This window comes from Calliphora vicina, chromosome 2, assembly GCF_958450345.1.
Source record: "Calliphora vicina chromosome 2, idCalVici1.1, whole genome shotgun sequence".
In the NCBI taxonomy this organism is placed as follows: Eukaryota; Metazoa; Arthropoda; class Insecta; order Diptera; family Calliphoridae; genus Calliphora; species Calliphora vicina.
Window position 1 is genome coordinate 116,718,189 of NC_088781.1, and position 19,784 is coordinate 116,737,972.

The 19,784-nt window shown below is 30.5% G+C and overlaps 1 protein-coding gene across 3 annotated transcripts in view; it reads right to left on the reverse strand.

Moving 5' to 3' along the window:
• Positions 1-2,616: 2,616 nt before the first annotated feature.
• The window catches only part of wwk (white walker), a 110,478-nt gene continuing 93,310 nt past the window's right edge, over positions 2,617-19,784 (reverse strand). Inside the window, exons 13-18 of one of the 3 annotated variants that reach the window (XM_065501823.1) lie at positions 16,363-16,476; positions 15,457-15,784; positions 12,856-12,954; positions 5,979-6,372; positions 5,771-5,916; positions 2,617-2,895 (exon numbers count right to left, since the gene is read on the reverse strand). In XM_065501823.1, coding sequence (XP_065357895.1) covers positions 2,617-2,895; positions 5,771-5,916; positions 5,979-6,372; positions 12,856-12,954; positions 15,457-15,784; positions 16,363-16,476 — 1,360 coding nt within the window. The remainder of the gene's footprint in view (positions 2,896-5,770; positions 5,917-5,978; positions 6,373-12,855; positions 12,955-15,456; positions 15,785-16,362; positions 16,477-19,784) is intronic. The other 2 variants (XM_065501824.1, XM_065501826.1) reach the window with 2 other exon arrangements.

The following is a 19,784-nucleotide window of genomic DNA, read 5'->3' on the forward strand; positions in this document are numbered from 1 at the left end:
TGATAACATAAAGAAAACATTTAGTTTAATACTGACTTAATAATTTATATAAGTTTTAATTTATTATTTACAAATATGTAGATTTGTTTTTGTTCTTGTTGCTGTTTTTTTTTTCATTCATTACAATCTAAACTTTATTCATAATTTAAATCTGAAAATATGTTGCTTTTAGATTTATTTGTTTGTAACATTAGTTTGGTTTTGAAAATTAAAAAAAGCATTTGAAAGTGATCGTTTAGTTTTGTATTTAGTTTATTTGGTTTTTTGTAATATAAATTGTAAATAGTTTTAATATCCTTTTATTTTTTTGTTTAAAAGCGAGTTTGTTGAATTTGTTTTGTAACATTTTGCGGCCTGTGGAAGGAACAATGGACGATTCCTAGATATAAACTAATAATGCAGTAATGATGCGGCGGCATATAAATTTTAACGTAAAAATATAAAGTTTTATTTTTTTTAAGATAAACACTGAAGAAACGATTTCTATAGAATAGCACGAAATGGGAACGGATGCTATTGAATTGCATGAAATGGGAACGGTTCCTATAGAATAGTATAAAATGGGAACGGTTCCTATAGAATAGCTAGCAATGGGAACGGTTCCTATAGAATAGCATGAAATGGGAACGTTTCCTATAGAATAGCATGAAATGGGAACGTTTCCTATAGAATAGCATGAAATGGGAACGGTTCCTATAGAATAGCATGAAATGGGAACGGTTCCTATAGAATACCATGACATGGAAACGGATGCTATTGAATTGCATGAAATGGGAACGGTTCCTCTAGAATAGTATGAAATGGGAACGGTTCCTATAGAATAGCATGAAATGGGAACGGTTCCTATAGAATAGCATGAAATGGGAACGGTTCCTATAGAATAGCATGAAATGGGAACGGTTCCTATAGAATACCATGACATGGGAACGGTTCCTATAGAATACCATGAAATGAGAACGGTTCCTATAGAATAGCATGAAATGGGAACGGTTCCTATAGAATACCCTGAAATGGGAACGGTTCCTATAGAATACCATGAAATGGGAACGGTTCCTATAGAATACCATGAAATGGGAACGGTTCCTATAGAATACCATGAAATGGGAACGGTTCCTATAGAATACCATGAAATGGGAACGGTTCCTATAGAATACCATGAAATGGGAACGGTTCCTATAGAATACCATGAAATGGGAACGGTGCCTATAGAATAGCATGAAATGGGAACGGTTCCTATAGAATAGCATGAAATGGGAACAGTTCCTATAGAATAGCATGAAATGGGAACGGTTCCTTTAGAATAGTATGAAATGGGAACGGTTCCTGTAGAATAGCCTGAAACAGAAATATATTCATATTGAATCGAATGATAACTAAACCGGTTTTTATTGAATCGAATAAAATCTGAATCAGTTCATATAGAATGGAATGAAATTGAACTAGTTTATATAAAATCAAATGAAATTTGAACCAGTTCATATAGAATCGAATGAAATTATAAATGGATCATAAAAAATCGATTCAAATAAACAAGTTCTTTATATATTGTTTCAGTGTATAAGTAAAAAAACTAAAACGTTTAATAATTTAACTCAATTTCTAGTAAAACTCATAATTTATCACATTTATTTAGCAAATCATATAAAAATATTTAAATTTCTATTCTTTTTTTTGATATTTTAAACATTTGTTTTGTTTCTATTTAATTTGCAACCTAAATTTGTTAACAATTTTGTGTTTTTTTTTTTGTCATTTTGTAAGATTTTATTTTCAACCATTAAATTTTTGTCTAAAAATTCTATGACTACAAAATAAATAAGTATAATAAGATGATCTTCTAGAGCTAATTTGAGTTTTCTGTTTTCCCTCTAACTACTACAGTTTTCTTCTTTAAGTGTATTTTATTTAATATGTTTGTTATTAGTAAAATGTTGTTGTTTGTTTGTTTGTTTATTTTTTCAATCATTTTATTTTTGTAAAATTTTTATTTAAATGTATGTATTTTAAACTTTCTGAATTAGATTTCGTTTGTATATTAAGTCACTTTAAGTTTTTTTGTGTTTTTTTCTTTTTTAATTTAATTTTAGTTTTAGGGTGTGATTATTTTGTTCGAATTAGTAGATTTTGCTTTAGCAAAATAATTGATTTATTTGTATTGATAATTTAGCTTTGAAAAACTTAATAAAAATTCTTAAAATTATATAATTCTGTAGGTAGTTTTTAAACCTTTTTGTGTGTTTAGGACGAGTAAACTCAACCTGAGAAATGCATTTATGGTGAAATGTCATCTAAAAAGAAATTATTTAAAGCTATGGAAATACTTATTTGGATTGGTTTTCCAAAAATTTTTGATTTCTTTTCTAATGCCTGAAATACAGCGAAAATAAATTCTTAAGATAAATAAAAGGTCAGACAAAATCATGAAAAATTTACAAGTCTTTAGCTTTAAAGTTTTTAAAATTTGTATTCGAAAGCATTTGGGGTGAAAGCATACTCCAATCATGAATATTTTCTATAATACACGCAGACAAAAATGCTTCATTTCATTTAGAAAACTAACGTTGTATATTTACAATGCATATGAAGGAGTAGTAAATAGCTCACATCTTCTTTGCTTTAGAAACTGCCGGATGAAGAACTATGCTGCTGCTGTTGTTGCTGCTGTAGATGAGCAGCTGCCGCTGCTAATAACGCCGACGAGGTGGTTGATGTGTTTGCTAAAGTTATTGCCGACGATGTTGAAGCCGTTGTTGAGTATGGTATTAAAGCCGTTGTGCTAACTGGTGGCGGGGAACGTAGTGCAGGTTTAATATCTTCAATTTTGATGAGTTGTTCGATGGGTATAAGAGATAACTCGCCACCGGACTGTGGCATGGGCGGTAATTTTGCTAAAGCCTAAAAAACGAAAAATAATAAAAAGAAGTTATTATAAAGACATTAAATAGAACCGGTGCATATCGAATAGCGTGAATTAAATCGGTTAATATAACAAAGCCTGAAGTAGGAACCTGTTCCTATAGAATAGCATGAATTAGGAACCTGTTGCTATAGAATAGCATGAAATAGGAACCGTTTCCTATAGAATAGCATGAAATAGGAATCTGTTCCTATAGAATGGCATGAAATAGGAACCTGTTCCTATAAAATAGCATGAAATAGGAACCTGTTCCTATAAAATAGCATGAAATAGGAACCTGTTCCTATAGAATAGCATGAAATAGGAACCGGTTCCTATAGAATAGCATGAAATAGGAACCGGTTCCTATAGAATAGCATGAAATAGGAACCGGTTCCTATAGAATAGCATGAAATAGGAACCGGTTCCTATAGAATAGCATGAAATAGGAACCGGTTCCTATAGAATAGCATGAAATAGGAACCGGTTCCTATAGAATAGCATGAAATAGGAACCGGTTCCTATAGAATAGCATGAAATAGGAACCGGTTCCTATAGAATAGCATGAAATAGGAACCGGTTCCTATAGAATAGCATGAAATAGGAACCGGTTCCTATAGAATAGCATGAAATAGGAACCGGTTCCTATAGAATAGCATGAAGTAGGAACCGGTTCCTATAGAATAGCATGAAGTAGGAACCGGTTCCTATAGAATAGCATGAAGTAGGAACCGGTTCCTATAGAATAGCATGAAGTAGGAACCGGTTCCTATAGAATAGCATGAAGTAGGAACCGGTTCCTATAGAATAGCATGAAATAGGAACCGGTTCCTATAGAATAGCATGAAATAGGAACTTGTTCCTATAGAATAGCATGAAATAGGAACTTGTTCCTATAGAATAGCATGAAATAGGAACTTGTTCCTATAGAATAGCATGAAACAGGAACTTGTTCCTATAGAATAGCATGAAATAGGAACTTGTTCCTATAGAATAGCATGAAATAGGAACTTGTTCCTATAGAATAGTATGAAATAGGAACCGGTTCCTATAGAATAGCATGAAATAGGAACCGGTTCCTATAGAATAGCATGAAATAGGAACCGGTTCCTATAGAATAGCATGAAATAGGAACCGGTTCCTATAGAATAGCATGAAATAGGAACCGGTTCCTATAGAATAGCATGAAATAGGAACCGGTTCCTATAGAATAGCATGAAATAGGAACCGGTTCCTATAGAATAGCATGAAATAGGAACCGGTTCCTATAGAATAGCATGAAATAGGAACCGGTTCCTATCGAATAGCATGAAGTAGGAACCGGTTCCTATAGAATAGCATGAAATAGGAACCGGTTCCTATAGAATAGCATGAAATAGGAACCGGTTCCTATAGAATAGCATGAAATAGGAACCGGTTCCTATAGAATAGCATGAAATAGGAACCGGTTCCTATAGAATAGCATGAAATAGGAACCGGTTCCTATAGAATAGCATGAAATAGGAACCGGTTCCTATAGAATAGCATGAAATAGGAACCGGTTCCTATAGAATAGCATGAAATAGGAACCGGTTCCTATAGAATAGCATGAAATAGGAACCGGTTCCTATAGAATAGCATGAAATAGGAACCGGTTCCTATAGAATAGCATGAAATAGGAACCGGTTCCTATAGAATAGCATGAAATAGGAACCGGTTCCTATAGAATGAACTTGTTACTATAGAATAGCATGAAATAGGAACTTGTTCCTATAGAATAGCATGAAATAGGAATCGGTTCCTATAGAACAGCATGAAATAGGAACCGGTTCCTATAGAACAGCATGAAATAGGAACCGGTTCCTATAGAACAGCATGAAATAGGAACCGGTTCCTATAGAACAGCATGAAGTAGGAACCGGTTCCTATAGAACAGCATGAAATAGGAACCGGTTCCTATAGAATAGCATGAAATAGGAACCGGTTCCTATAGAATAGCATGAAATAGGAACCGGTTCCTATAGAATAGCATGAAATAGGAACCGGTTCCTATAGAATAGCATGAAATAGGAACCGGTTCCTATAGAATAGCATGAAATAGGAACCGGTTCCTATAGAATAGCATGAATAGGAACTTGTTCCTATAGAATAGCATGAATAGGAACTTGTTCCTATAGAATTGTTCTTATAGAATATCATGAAATAGGAACTTGTTCTTATAGAATGGCATGAAATAGGAACTTGTTCTTATAGAATGGCATGAAATAGGAACTTGTTCTTATAGAATGACATGAAATAGGAACTTGTTCATATAGAATAGCATGAAATAGGAATTTGTTCCTATAGAATAGCATGAAATAGGAACTTGTTCCTATAGAATAGCATGAAATAGGAACTTGTTCCTATAAAATTGCATGAAATAGGAACTTGTTCCTATAGAATAGAAACCTGTTCCTATAGAATTGTTCTTATAGAATAGCATGAAATAGGAACTTGTTCCTATAGAATAGCATGAAATAGGAACTTGTTCCTATAGAATAGCATGAAATAGGAACTTGTTCCTATAGAATAGCATGAAATAGGAACTTGTTCCTATAGAATAGCATGAAATAGGAACTTGTTCCTATAGAATAGCATGAAATAGGAACCTGTTCCTATAGAATAGCATGAAATAGGAACTTGTTCCTATAGAATAGCATGAAATAGGAACTTGTTCCTATTGAATAGCATGAAATAGGAACTTGTTCCTATAGAATAGCATGAAATAGGAACTTGTTTCTATAGAATAGCATGGAATAGGAACTTGTTTCTATAGAATAGCATGGAATAGGAACCTGTTCCTATAGAATATGAATTTTTTCTACAGAAATTAGATGTGAATTATAGTTTTCTTACCTTGGCATGCTCTACTGCGATTGCAGCCGCCTTCTCCGCCTCTCGTTGTCGTCGCTCCTTGAGCTTTAAAGAGAATATAGCCACTGATCTGGCACTTTTCACCAGTTTTTGTTTTAATCGTGACTTCTTAGCAGCCAATTCGGCAGCTGAAATTAAATTTAAATTTAATGCTAAACATGTTATAAATCTTTAAAATATTCCTCTGTACCTTTAGCTTCATCATCTGTAGCAGCACCACTGGGTGTTGTGGCACTTCCGCTAGTTGTTTTCGTTCCTTGCTGCTGCTGAGACGTTGTAGCCTGGTCTTTTTCATTCTGTTGCTGCTGCTGTAAAGAAGATGCTGATGAATTCGATATGGCACCCACACTGGGTCGTGTTGTTGATGCTTCTTGTTTGGTTGAGTTTAAACCACTTACACTCACTCCACCCCCGGAGGAAGATGAGGACGAGACGACTAAATGTTGTGCTGTTGATGGTGATGGTGTTGCTTGCTGTGCTTGTGAGGAGGCTGTTACTTGCTGTTGTTGGGTTTTTATGGCCACATTACTCCAGGAGGGTGCGGGCTTTAAAATATCCATCGTGTCTGTATTGCTTTTAAGCTCCTTTTTTATATTCATTTTTTTTGTTGTTTGTATTTACAATATTTAACAAATTTTTAATGGTGATGATGACGATGAAGATATTTTTGGGAGAAGGGACATGATGGTTGTTGGTAGAAAAAACAGTGGCGCATTATGTCAAACCCAGACAACAGACAGATAGATGCAGGGCAGACATAATGACAGGATAGACCAAGATAAGAAGAAAATTGGCGAAAAAGGCGAAAGTTGTGTGTATAATACAGGGAAGGTTTAATATTTATACAGTATGGGGTAGATGCAAGGTGCATTTTGTTGGGTTTAATTTTGTTGCACATCACATGTTGTGGTAGTGGATTTTTTTAACAGATTTTTTAATACAGTTTTACATTAATCACAATTTTTTCCATTTTGTTTTATACATCAAATTTGAAGAATTGTTTTTATACACATGTGCATTTTTTTTTTAAATAAATATTCCATATTTATGATTTTTTTGTTGTGTGCAGCAGCATGAAAAAAAGGATGTTGAAGAAAAAATTGGAATTTTTAAAATATTGTTAGTTGTTGCTATTTTACAGTTTTTCAAACACAAAAGTACATAAAAACATTAAAAGCTTTGTTGGGGGATTTATATGAAAGCAAACAATTTTGTTTTAAAACTTGTTTTTTTAAATATTTTTTTTTTTTAATTTTTATTATCATGCAACCAATAGACATTTGCGTTTTTTTATTATTGCTGATTTAAGATTTTAAATTACACAACAAAACAAAAGCTCTGCATTTTATTGCAAGCTTTTGAGTAATTAACTAACTACTGTTGTAAAACGAGTTCTATTTAATAAACTTTCTAGTTTCATTAATTGATATTTATTGACACAGTAATGAGACGACATTTAGATATTACAAAATCAAACGTATTAGATTTATTTAAACATTATTTTTATTATGCCATATAAAAAATCAGGTTTTCTCTTCTAATCTAAAATTTATTGAAACTTGTAGTAACTGTCGCAGATTGCCGTCAATGTTACAGTTTTGATCTATGACTTTAACCGTTTTCGAAATAGGGCGTTTTATAAGCATTCGGTTTGAGCAGACTTTTTTTTAATTCTGACTTGTCAATGAAGCTGTGTTGTTTGCGATATCATTTATTGCGATTTTTTGCATCAAATCAAACGATTTTTAGGAAAACATATTGAATATAGTCTAACCTTTATGTCAACAGCAGAACTGTTTTACGCTCGTCAACAGCAACATACCTGGGTATGTTCATACGTTTTGTATGGTGAATGGCTGCCGTTAGCATAAAAATGCTAATATCTAACTCGTTTGTTGGAATTTCTGTATTATTTTTTTTTTATTTTGTTAGAAATAGACAAAAGGTTAAAAAATTTTATGATAACCAGTTTTACCCTTACATTTAGTCATTGTTTTTTGAAAAAAGTAGTTTTTGCAAAAATAAAAATTTTTTAAATTAAAATTATTTTTTTTATTTATTAATAGTTTTTAATGAAATTTTCAGTTATATAAAATTTTCTATTAGATATAGAAAAATAAAAACAGATTTTGAAATTTATAATCGGGAATCCCGTATTTCCCAAAAAAAAGTTTTGGAAAATTCCAAAAATGGTATTTTTTAGTTTTTTTGCTATCGGATCACAAAATAAAAAAAATACAAAATAATTAAGAACATATTTGGCCATCTAAAATTGGTTACTTTATTTTGATATCGACTACGCGATTTGAGAATTTTTGCCCTAAAGTTGAATTTTACATAAAGAATAGGCGTTATTTGAATGGACCTGGTCCCCTGCGTATCAAGAATTTTTAAATTTATTTTCATTTAAAATATTTAGTGTAAAGTTAGCTTTTCAAAAACTATAAATTTCTTATACATCATCTTTGAAATTGTTTAGATAACTTAAAAATAAAAAAAGTCCCAAAAACTAGAGAAAAATCGCCTTTTTAATTTTTTTTATATTCAAATAAATATAACTTTAGAGTCAGTCATGATTTTAAAATAACTTTTTTTTGTTTGAGAGTTACATTTCAAGAAAAATGGAGAAAATCGGGATATATTTGGAACCGCTGTTATCAAAAATGTGGAGTAGGGTGTGTAAAATCGTTGAAAATATGCTATACTTTTCAATTTTATCATTATATTTGCATGCGTTTTACTATGGATACCCAGGTATGTATGCTGTTGACGTAAGGGTGCAACTTTGTAAATGGACTTTATCTTCCAAACGGAAAACAGTTTTGGCTAGGATATCAAGAAATTTCAACTCGATCTGATTATCCAATTCAGAGCTACAGCATTTTAAAAATGCAAAACATACCCAGGTATGTTGCCGTTGACATAAAGGTTAACAAGTGCTTAATTTTATAACCCTGTAATAAAATTAAGGGTGAAACATGTAGCATATTTTCGGTTATATAGGGCAAAATTATTTGAAAAGAGAAGAAAACAAACAAGGGTAAAAGGCTGAATAAAGGCATAATTTATGCCAGAAAAAAAATAATCCTACATAATGTTTTAAACACATACAGCCCAATTATGAATAAAAATTCCCCGGGAGTTTTTTCCCTTTTCTTATTTTTCCTATTCAAATTCAATGGGAAAAAACATTCGGGGAACAAACTCCCGCGGAATTTTTTATTCATAATTGGGCTGATAGATTACACAGCTACACGACTACTAATGCCATCGACAGCAATCATTGCCCTGAAGTCAGCTACTTCATTATAAAGAAAACGATAGCAACCATCTTAACCAACTGACATTGAACGAAAATAGAAAATAGCTTAAAAGTTGGCTAAAGCGACAATGGTAGCAATGTAGCTGTGATGGCGTCAAAATATGCATGATACTTTTAACACACAGACTACAGCTGCATACCTACCACAAAATTATAAAATTAAAATACACACGTCTATATGCAATCGAATATTTTTACGCCAACAGCTACACGACCACCGTTGCCGCTGTAGCCAACTATACGACTACAAATACTGTTGGCAGAAATCATCGCCCGTAGTCAGCTACTTAATTATAATGAATATGACAGCTGCAATGGTTTAAAAATAATCTTCTGATTTTTACCTCATATTTTAAAATGGACTATATCACTGGATCGGCGTTTTGGTGAGTTGCAATTTTACTTATATTAAATATTAAAAATTTTATACATTTTAAAAAAGTATACATACTAGGGTATTCGAATTATTCGATTTTTCTCTTGTTCGAATAAAACGAATAATTCGAATAAGAGATTTTAATTTGTTCGAATAATTCGATCACGCTTTTAAAATTAATCGAATTATTCGAATAATTTAAATTTTTTTAAAAAAGTAAAGAATGAAGTTTTGATGTCGGGTTTTTAATACTTTTAAAGTTAAAGTTAACAATTCAAGTATTGATAATGTTAAAATACATTCGAAAACAAAGTCCATCATAAAATTTTCAACAGAAATATTCTGGTCAGATTAACACCCGAAAAATCTCGTTTTGGAGCTATGCTTTAAAAAATTTGAGCTAGTTGGACATGATCCTGAATTCAAATACAATATTCATTAATTTGGGTTTCAAATTGAGTAACTAATTCTTTAGTAAATTAATTACACTATGCACGAAATTGACACTTTTTTTCTGTCAAGAGGGGCACCCAGCGGCTTAAACTAATTCGGGTACCTTCAAGTAATGCTTAACATGTTTATAATCTTCGCAGTCGTTTTAGAAATATACATTTTTTTTTTGGCAAGCAAAATAATTTTTTAGAAAAATTTCGAAATTTTTAGCTTTTAAAACGGCATTAAAAATTGAAAAATACATATACGATCTTAATTTTTATTACACATTTAGAAAACGAAGTTCCAAATAAAATAAGCTCTAAATAATTAAATTCTGTCCACAACTTTTCATTTTATTCACAAAAAATAATACAAATATCCCCTAATATTTTATCAAAATACATAACTCGTAGTAATTAGCTACATCGTGCAGTGCACAGAGGTATAGACAAAAAAGAGGGAAATAAATCTAAACCCTTAGTCCGATTTGAATGAAATTTGACATGTGCAAAGAAGAAGTGTTGGCGAGTTTAAGGTTTGAATTTTGACCATATGAGTCTACCAGAGGTGCAGACAGGGGTCCCCAAAGTAGGACTCGGGTAAGATACATTTTTAAAACGACCCTCTTTCTTCGTTTGTGTTCCAATTTCAAAAAACTTACACACGTAAAATCTCCTTAGAAGATATTCACATTTTAAAATTAAATTATCAACATTTTTACCCACTATACTCCAGTTTTTTGATAACAGCGGGTCCAAATATTTCCCGATTTGCTCCTTTTTTCTTTTATTGGACTAACTACTAATGTATATGTCAAACATAAAAAGAATTGTTTACAAATCGTTACAAATCGTTGTTTACAAAACCAAAAATTTCGAAATTTTTCTAAAAAAAAAGTTATATTTCTAAAATGACTGTGAAGATTAAAAACATGTCAGGCCTTACTTAAAGGTAATTTTGTTGCGGAATTTCGCTTTTTTTCAGTTTGTTCAATAAAATAAACCGTTTTTGAGTTACGCGAATATATCTTCTGCAACCTTCTCCATTTTCGAAATAACGGTATATCTCGAAAATACGAGCTAACCTAAAAAAACGGTTATCACCACTAAAAAAACGGTTAAGATCATGGCCTCCATCTATTTCAATGTAATCATTATAAATGTCATCCTCAATATCACTTTCGATGACCGTTTCAAAATCACATTCTCCATCACATTCAACTCCACTTCAATCTAAGTTAATATTTTGATTATTAATTGCGATTCTTCTAATATTTCGCCAGCAAAATAACAAATATTTTATTCCGTACCTTTTATTTTCATTGGTTCAAGTCCTAAGTTAAAAATTTTTAAAGATTTGTTTTTAGAATTGTAACTTCTTGCAGTAATATTTATATATTTATAGAAGGAGGTATCGGAACACACATCTACAGTGATCGAACGTCCCTTTTTCTTTAGTTATTTGTCGATTTTCAGAAACAATAAAATTTTTGTTTAAATTTGAAATTATGAAAAATTTTAAGCAATTTAATAAATTTAAATATATAAATAATATATAAATTTTATTCGATTATTCTACATAAAATTGTTCGAATTATTCGTTATTCATTTTTAAATTGTTCGAATAATTATTCGTAAGAAATTATTCGATTAATCGAACGATCATTAGTCGAATGAATATCCTAATATATACACAATTTCCTGCACATATGTATATTTACATACGAGGAGTATCTTTCCATGTATCAAATTAATGAATTAACAAGTAAAAGAGCTATATTCGACTGTGCCGAATCTTATATACCCTTCACTAAATTATACATAAACATATTTTTTTGTAAATAATTTTTATTGAAACATAATTAAAATTTTTTTTAATTATGTTTCACGTAGGTGAAGGGTATAAATAGGGCAAAAATCGATGTTGTCCCGGTTTTTTCCTTATATCTCAGCCATTTATGGGCCGATTTTGTCGATTTTAAATAGCAACCGAGCCGGAAGAATTACCGATATATTGATATATTAATCATGTATTTAAGTTATTTGGGAGCTACGGAAAGTTGATTTCAACATACAGACGGACAAACGGGCATGGCTATATCGACTTCGCTATCTATAACAATCCAGAATATATATACTTTGTGGGGTCGCAAATGAAAGATGTAGAAATTACAAACGGAATGACAAACTTATATGTATATACCCTTGCCACTCATGGCGAAGGGTGTAAAATTAACAATTAATTGGTTTCATCTTATTATTAGTTTAAATTATAGAGTAATAGAGTTCATTAATGCATGAGAACATAACAATTTTCCTTCATATTGTTAATTTTCAAAACATTTATTGTCAAACATATTTACTTTCCCTATAGCATTTTATTTAAATAACTCATACAAATACATACTTTCAAATATTCACAACAATCTACAATATTATCTTGATTATTACCCTTATAACTCTTTAAAACTATATTAGCACATATAAAGCAATTATTATCCTAATTAACATGCATCCTTACATAAATTTTGAAAAGTTGTCTCTGCTATAAACACATAAATTAGACATAAAATTTAAAGGTTGATTTTAAGGCCAATTGTTAAATTATCGAAAATTTTGTCAATAGGAACCAATCTAGCACATTGAAATAAATCATAATATTTTTTGTTACACATACACTGCAGGACATTTGAACTTTATGACATTCAAGGACCAAAAAATTACCTAATAATATTTTTATTATGATAACTGTCAGTTACTAATCCAAATAAGTGTACCTTTTATTTTTGGTCTCTGATGTCTGCCTTTATTCTTTTGTTCCACAGTGCATGGTATTTATTTTATTTTTATAGACATTTAATAAAATAACACCACATACATTTAGGCAAACTGTAATTTTGGTTTTTATTCGAAAATAGTTCTATATCTAAACTACCTTTGCTATGCAATCTATACTCCTATGAAGATTTATATTATCGCTGACTTTCAAACGTGACATCCACTCGGGTGCATGGGTTTTTAATGTGTATTTATCCTTTTTTTGTGAGTGTAGATATTGTTTTTTTTTTTTAAATAAAGGAAGTTGAGAAGTTATAGTTAAGGAAGTATAACAAGTGTTAGTGTGTGAAAAGTGGCAAGAAGATATTGAAGAGAATGTTTAGATTGAATTGGTTTCAGAGTTATTAGAATTTAATTCAATATTAAATAGAGCTTAAATGAAATTACACTTACTATTATTTGAAAACTTGTAAAGCTTTATCAAAGCTTCGTCTTATATTTACTAGAATGCTAAGCAATAAAATAATTATTTAAAAACTTGTAAAGCTTTCATAGAGGTATAGTAATTTAAAGCTTTCTTAAAAAAGCTTTAAATTAAACTTTTAGAGCTTTCATTAGATTCTTGCTTTAAAACTGTCTTTATAAAAGCTTTCTTTATAAATTAGTCTTAAATTAAACTTTACAATAACTAACCAATAATTATTTAAAAACTTATAAAGCTAGAATGCTAGGCAATAAAACAGTTATTTTAAAACATCTAAAGTTTTCGTAGAGCGGTAGTAGTTTACAGCTGTCTTAAAAAAGCTTTAAATGAAACTCTTTTTTTAAAGATATCTTTAAAAAAGCTTCCTTTTTATTTTAGTCTTAAGCACGTTTACCTTTTAAATATGATCTTTTGAATAATGAAATTAAACTTTATAATAATCATCCAATAATTATTTTATATTATAAAGCTTTCACAAATATTCGTTTTATATTTACTAGATTGCTAAACTATAAAACAATTAATTTAAAGCTTCTAGTCTAGTATTTTAAAGCTGTCTTTAAAAAGCATTAAATTAAACATTATACAACTTATAGAGCTTTCATTAAACTCTTGCTTTAAAAATGTCTTTAAAAAAGCTTTCTTTATAAATTTGTCTTAAGCAAGCTTACCTTTTAAATATCATCACTGCAATAATTAAATTAAACTTTAAAGCTTATAATATAAAGCTGTCGCATCTTCTTACATGTATGTACTAGAATGCTAAACAATTATTTTTAAACTTCTAAAGCTTTCATAGAAGTCTAGTAGTTTAAAGCTGTATTTAAATTAAACTTTATAAAACTTATAGAGCTTTCATTAAACTCTTGTTTTAAAGATATATTTAAAAAAGTATTCTTTATAAATTAGTCTTAAGCAAGCTTACCTTTTATGATTATTTAAAAATTTATAAAGCTCTCACAAAGCTTCGTCTTATTTTTAATAGACTACAAAACCTTTCTATTGAAAATAGTTTTAAGAAAGTTTAAAAAATGAGAACTATCTTATAAAAAGCTTTTATATGTATATGATCATTAGGATAATTGAATTAAACTTTATAAAAATTATGAAACAATTATTTTTAAACTTATAAAGCTTTCATATAGCTTTATCTTATATTTGTTACTATGTAAAGCTCTAGTAGTTCAAATTTGTATTTAAAAAGTTTTGCCTATAAATTAGTTTAACAGAAGCTTTTATAATAAGTTTTTTTTTAAATTTTGATTAATTGGATAATACAGTAAAAGAGTTATAAACAATTCTTGAAGTAATTAACTTAGAAACGTATTAAGCTTCAGTAAGCTTTATTTTATGTTTGCTATTTGGAAAAGCTTTAGAAAATTGTAAAATTGATATTAAAATTAACTTGTATTTGAAAAGCTTTGTTTATAAATATCAGGAGATGCTTAAATTGATATAATCAGCCCATCCCTGGGAGTTTTTTCCCATTGAATTTGAATAGGAAAAATAAGAAAAGGGAAAAAACTTCCGGGCAACTATTAAAAACAATATTTTAAAAACTAATTACGCTTTTACCATTATTTGTTGTATATCTACTTTGCTGAAGCTTTTGTAGTTTGTAAAATTTTTACAAAATTTTTAAAGATTTAGTGCTTGAAAAACATTAATATAAAAATGTACTCATATTAAGCTTTCAGTAAGTTATGTTTTATGTTTGTTATTTTGAAAAGCTTAAGGAGATTGTAAAATTCATATAAATATTAAGTTGCATTTGAAAAGTCTTCATTATAAATATGTTTTGAACAATCTTAAAAGCTTTTATAAGAATTGTCTTAAATAAAAGCTTTCAATTATGATAATTAAAAAAAATTAAATAAAACTTGTTTTATTTAATAATATTTAATAATATTTATTTTATATTTATTTTGTAACGCTCTGGTAAATTGTAAAATGATCAAATGTTAAGCTTTGAGCTAATTTTGAAATGTTTGTTTTTCGTTGAGCTTTTTTAAATAACAAGCTTCTTAAGCTTTTTGCTAATATTCAAGGAATACATTCTCTTCAATATCTGTATGAATAATATAAGTGTTCATTTGTGTTTGTTGGAAACTAAAAAAAGTGTAGAAATATTCAAAGTATTTTTGCAACACTGCTTTTTTACAAGTTTTTTTTTTATACTTTTTACTTAAGATACACTACAACATAAAATCAAAAAAAAAAGAAAAGAAAAAGTACAAATTGTTTAAAAAGAGAAGAAGAAATTTTATGGCTTACGCTCAAATTCAAATGCGTAGTACTCTCAGCGGATATTTTGCGAGCTTTATATGGTGGTATTTCCGGTATTTTGGCGCCGGCCGGTTGGTTAGGATTGATTAGTGGTGGTGAAGATGATGATGATAATGGCGTAGCAATTAACGGTTGGCGGGTGGTAGAGGTGGTGGCGGCGGCATTTACAATGGAAGTGGCAGAAGTACGCTGGGGACTACTGCTAGTGCTGCTGCCGGTGTGATCAGCAGAATCACTGGATTTTTTCCGAAATGGTGGTATTTCTGGTATATGCATAGGTTGACGGGTATTTAAGGCCAAGGAACTTGCAGAAGCTCTATACAATTTCATAATAATAGACAAAAACCAAACAAAAACAAAAAGCCACAAGGAAGGAAATAAAGGCGGAAAATAATACAGGGTGAAGGTGGGAGTTTAAAAAAATACACAAAAGTAAAGGGTTCATAAAGGTAGAAAAAAAGTGTACAGGATATTTGAAACAGGAACAGCATACCATAAAATAAGTGGGATCATATAAAAAAAAGTGCAGTTTGTAAAGAAAAAAGGAAAATAGAAAATTTGTAAGAGGAAAGAAAAGTAGAGAAGAAAAATATGTTCACAAAATTAGCTTTTCATAAAAAAGGTTTTAAATTAAATACACAATAATACAACTAAATACATATTTAAAATGATGAAAACCTAAATTAAAAAGAAAAACAACTAAACATGCTTTATTTTTAAAACAAATAAACTTTTAAATGAAATCAAAAGTATGAAAAAAAATCTTCTAATTTAAATCTAAACCACTACATTACTAATTTTTATACAATATTTTCTTTAAAATTTTCTACTTCACACACACATTAATATTTATGATATAAAAACGTTTATACATTGAAGTATTTAAGAATTTACCCCATTAAAGCGTGCAATCTTTGTATTGGTATCGAGCTTAAATTGCGAACTGAATATCCATGAAATGGGGGTATTTCCGGTATTTTCTTTTTCTGCTTACAACTTTTACATGCGCTTTATCATTATTATTTATTCGTATTTCGTATATAAAAAGTAAATTTTTATACATATAAATAATAAATTTTCATAAATGATGATTTGAGGAAAATAAAATAAATAATTTAAAAGAGTTAAAAAAAAATATAACATTTGTAAGACAAATGGGTCACATTTAAGGAGTTTTGTATGAAAGAGGAAAAAGGTTATGGTTTTAAATAGTTTGTGAAAGGTTAGTAAAAGTGGAGAGTGTAATAGTGACAAAGTGTTGTATTTGATTAAAAAAAATAAATTTGTGTTTTTAAATACATAAAAAACTATGTAGTAATAGTATTTTCTAAATTTTTTTATCTTTAATTTTTAGCAATATTTGTAGGATTATAAATAATAAACAAAAAACAATAATTGTTTACGATAATAAATCTGGATTCTATTTTTTCAAATTATAAACTTCTCTTAAATTAAAAATATGTCGCACAAGTTGTAAATTCTCTTAAACATACTCGTATTTAAAATACTATGATATCACCACCTGGGTAACAATCTTGATGCGTTGTGGTGTCATAAGTATCGGTGGGTTTTACATTGAACCTCCTTTCTAACTTCCATCCTTTTAAATTCCTCGACATTCCACATTTTTTTCCATTTTCCCCACTTGTGCTGAGAATTGAGTGGCTTGTAAGAGGTTTAACAGACTAATGGCTCCTCTCCGAATACGTTAGTCGACAACTCAGACATTGAAGGTAAAATTAACATTATCCTAGTTCTCACACGAAATCACACCTGCTTCCCAACATTTGGCCGACATGACTGAGGCTTAATCTTCGATTTAGAGCAATATGAAGAAACGTCAAAGAATCATTTTTAGAGATAGAATGATATTCGTTTTAGACAAGATAGCCAGGAATGTCTCTAAGAGAGTCAAAAATGCAACGAGGAAAATCGTGATAAATATCTTCAATAAAGCGCAAGATAAGGAAACGTCCAAGAGACATTTTTAAAGCTAGATATAGCGCTATTCTTTATAAACAAGAGAGCAAGGAATGCCACTATAAGAGTCACAAACGCAACGAGGAAGATCGAGATAAATATCTTAGGCAGCAGCTCAAAAAGCAACCCCTCTTAGATTGAGAAAGCACATCGATAAAAAAGAATAAAGTCTACAGCCTCAGGACTAGGGTTCTATAAATATCTCAGGTAGCATCTCAAGAGATCTTGGAATTAAAACGCAACCCCTCTTATATCGAGGTAGGGTTTTGAGATTGAGGTAGGGTTCTATAAGTCGATTGTTAGATTGTTCTAAAAAGTCAAACAATTGATTGCTTTATCCCAAAAAAGTAGAAAAATCTAATAATCGGTAAAAGTATTTTTTTTATTTTGAACTTTTGTTGTTCGTTTTTTCAAATTTTTGACTCTTTAAAACTTTTCGAAAAAGTCTAAAATTTGACTTTATGTTTGAACTATAGAACCCTACTCAGGACAACTCCTGCGTCAACCATAATACGATCCTTGACGGCCAATGTAAAGGAAATAAATGGGGTATTATAGGAATGGGAGAGCTCGTCATCCATCCCGTACTCGACAATAGCATTCTTATGGGAGATTTATGGGGTCTACAGAGTAATTAAATGCTTTGACGTTTTCTCAAAGAATTTCCTTGGGAAATGTATCTCCTTTAACTCATCCAAGCGGGTAAAATACCCCTGAGACGTTGGCCAATATTTTGGTTATCTAAAATGGGTAATAATAGGAGCACGATGTTGGAATGTCTGAAACTTCAAAATCACTGTATTCCAATAGATGACTGCTCTGTCATCCGTACCGAGAAACGTAGTGCTTTATTCTTGACATCTACTAGTGGAAAACACTCCAGCATCAACCATAATACGACTCTTTTTGGCCAACGTAAAGGACAGTTTTATTAGAAATGAAATTGGGGTGTCATAGGACTGGGAGAGCTCGTTATCCATCCCGTAATCGCCAATAGTATTAGTACTGCACCTCGTTTCAACTCTTGTGAGATTCATTATTACTACAGAGTAATTAAATGTTGGACGATTTCTCAAAGAATTTCCTTTGGCAAATGTATCTCCTTAAACTCATCCAAGCTGGTAAAATTCCAAGCTGGGAGAGCTCCATCCCGTACTCGCCAATAGTATTCGTGTGGGAGATTTACTGGGTCTATAGAGTAATTAAATGCTTCGACGTTGTCTCAAAGAATTTCCTTTGGCTTATGTATCTCCTTAAACTAATCCAAGCTGGTGAAATACGCCTGAGACGTTGGCCAATGTTTTGGTTACATGAAATATGTAATAATAGTACCACGACACTGGAATGTCTGAAGCTTCAAAATTAAAGTATTCCAATAGCTGATTGGCCTGTCATTCGTAGCGAGAAACCTAGTGCTTAATTATCGCCATCTACTAGTGGACAACAGTGATACAAATCATCTGCAGATATTTTTTAGAAGTGATGATACATTACAAAGATATTGTAGGAACTAATGACGAAGAAGTTTTGTAAATTATTTGAAATGTCTCTCGTACATGAGTAAATAGCAAGGGTGTGTTCGTAAATGCAGTAAATTTGTGCATCACTGATGCCACGACCAGCAAACTTTTGTAACATATAACTTAATGATGCATTGGTTGCACAAATTTGCGGCATCACTGCCAACAATTTGCATTAAAAAACGTTTGACGTAAAGCAATAATCGCAAATATGCTTTTTCGAACGCTAAACTTTTAATTTGCTGCAGTGATGCAATCATACTGAATTTACGAACACACCCCAATTTTCTTTACATAAATACAACTTGACTTTATGTTTTGAATTTTAAATAAACTGAATTTATAGTTGTCGTTCGGAACAATTATAGTCGCGACAATTTATATTATCAGATACTAATCAATTGAGGACGTTAATTGGAGTGGTCTAGATGATAGTCGATATTCAGGGAGCCTGCGATTATACATCATATCCCAGCAAAAAAGTTACTTATTTGGAAGCAGCTGAAATGAGGTTGTTCCCATACAGCATCTAATACAATATCTCATAATACCTGGAAGCACTAAGACAGAGTCTCGGCGAAGAATCTCGAACTTAATGTTGAGAGAAGTTGTAAGGAAGTAAACTAAATGCAACTGTTACCAAATTCAAAATATCTTTTGCTGGTATGATTCTATTAAATGAGCGTTGCATAGGATAGACTTTCTGAATATTATAAGGAACTGGAACTGGTGGAGAGATGCTGGAGTCTAGAGAAAGTTTGTTTTGCTTTTGTATGGGTCATAGAAAACAATACTGGCGATTTTGGATTGTCCACA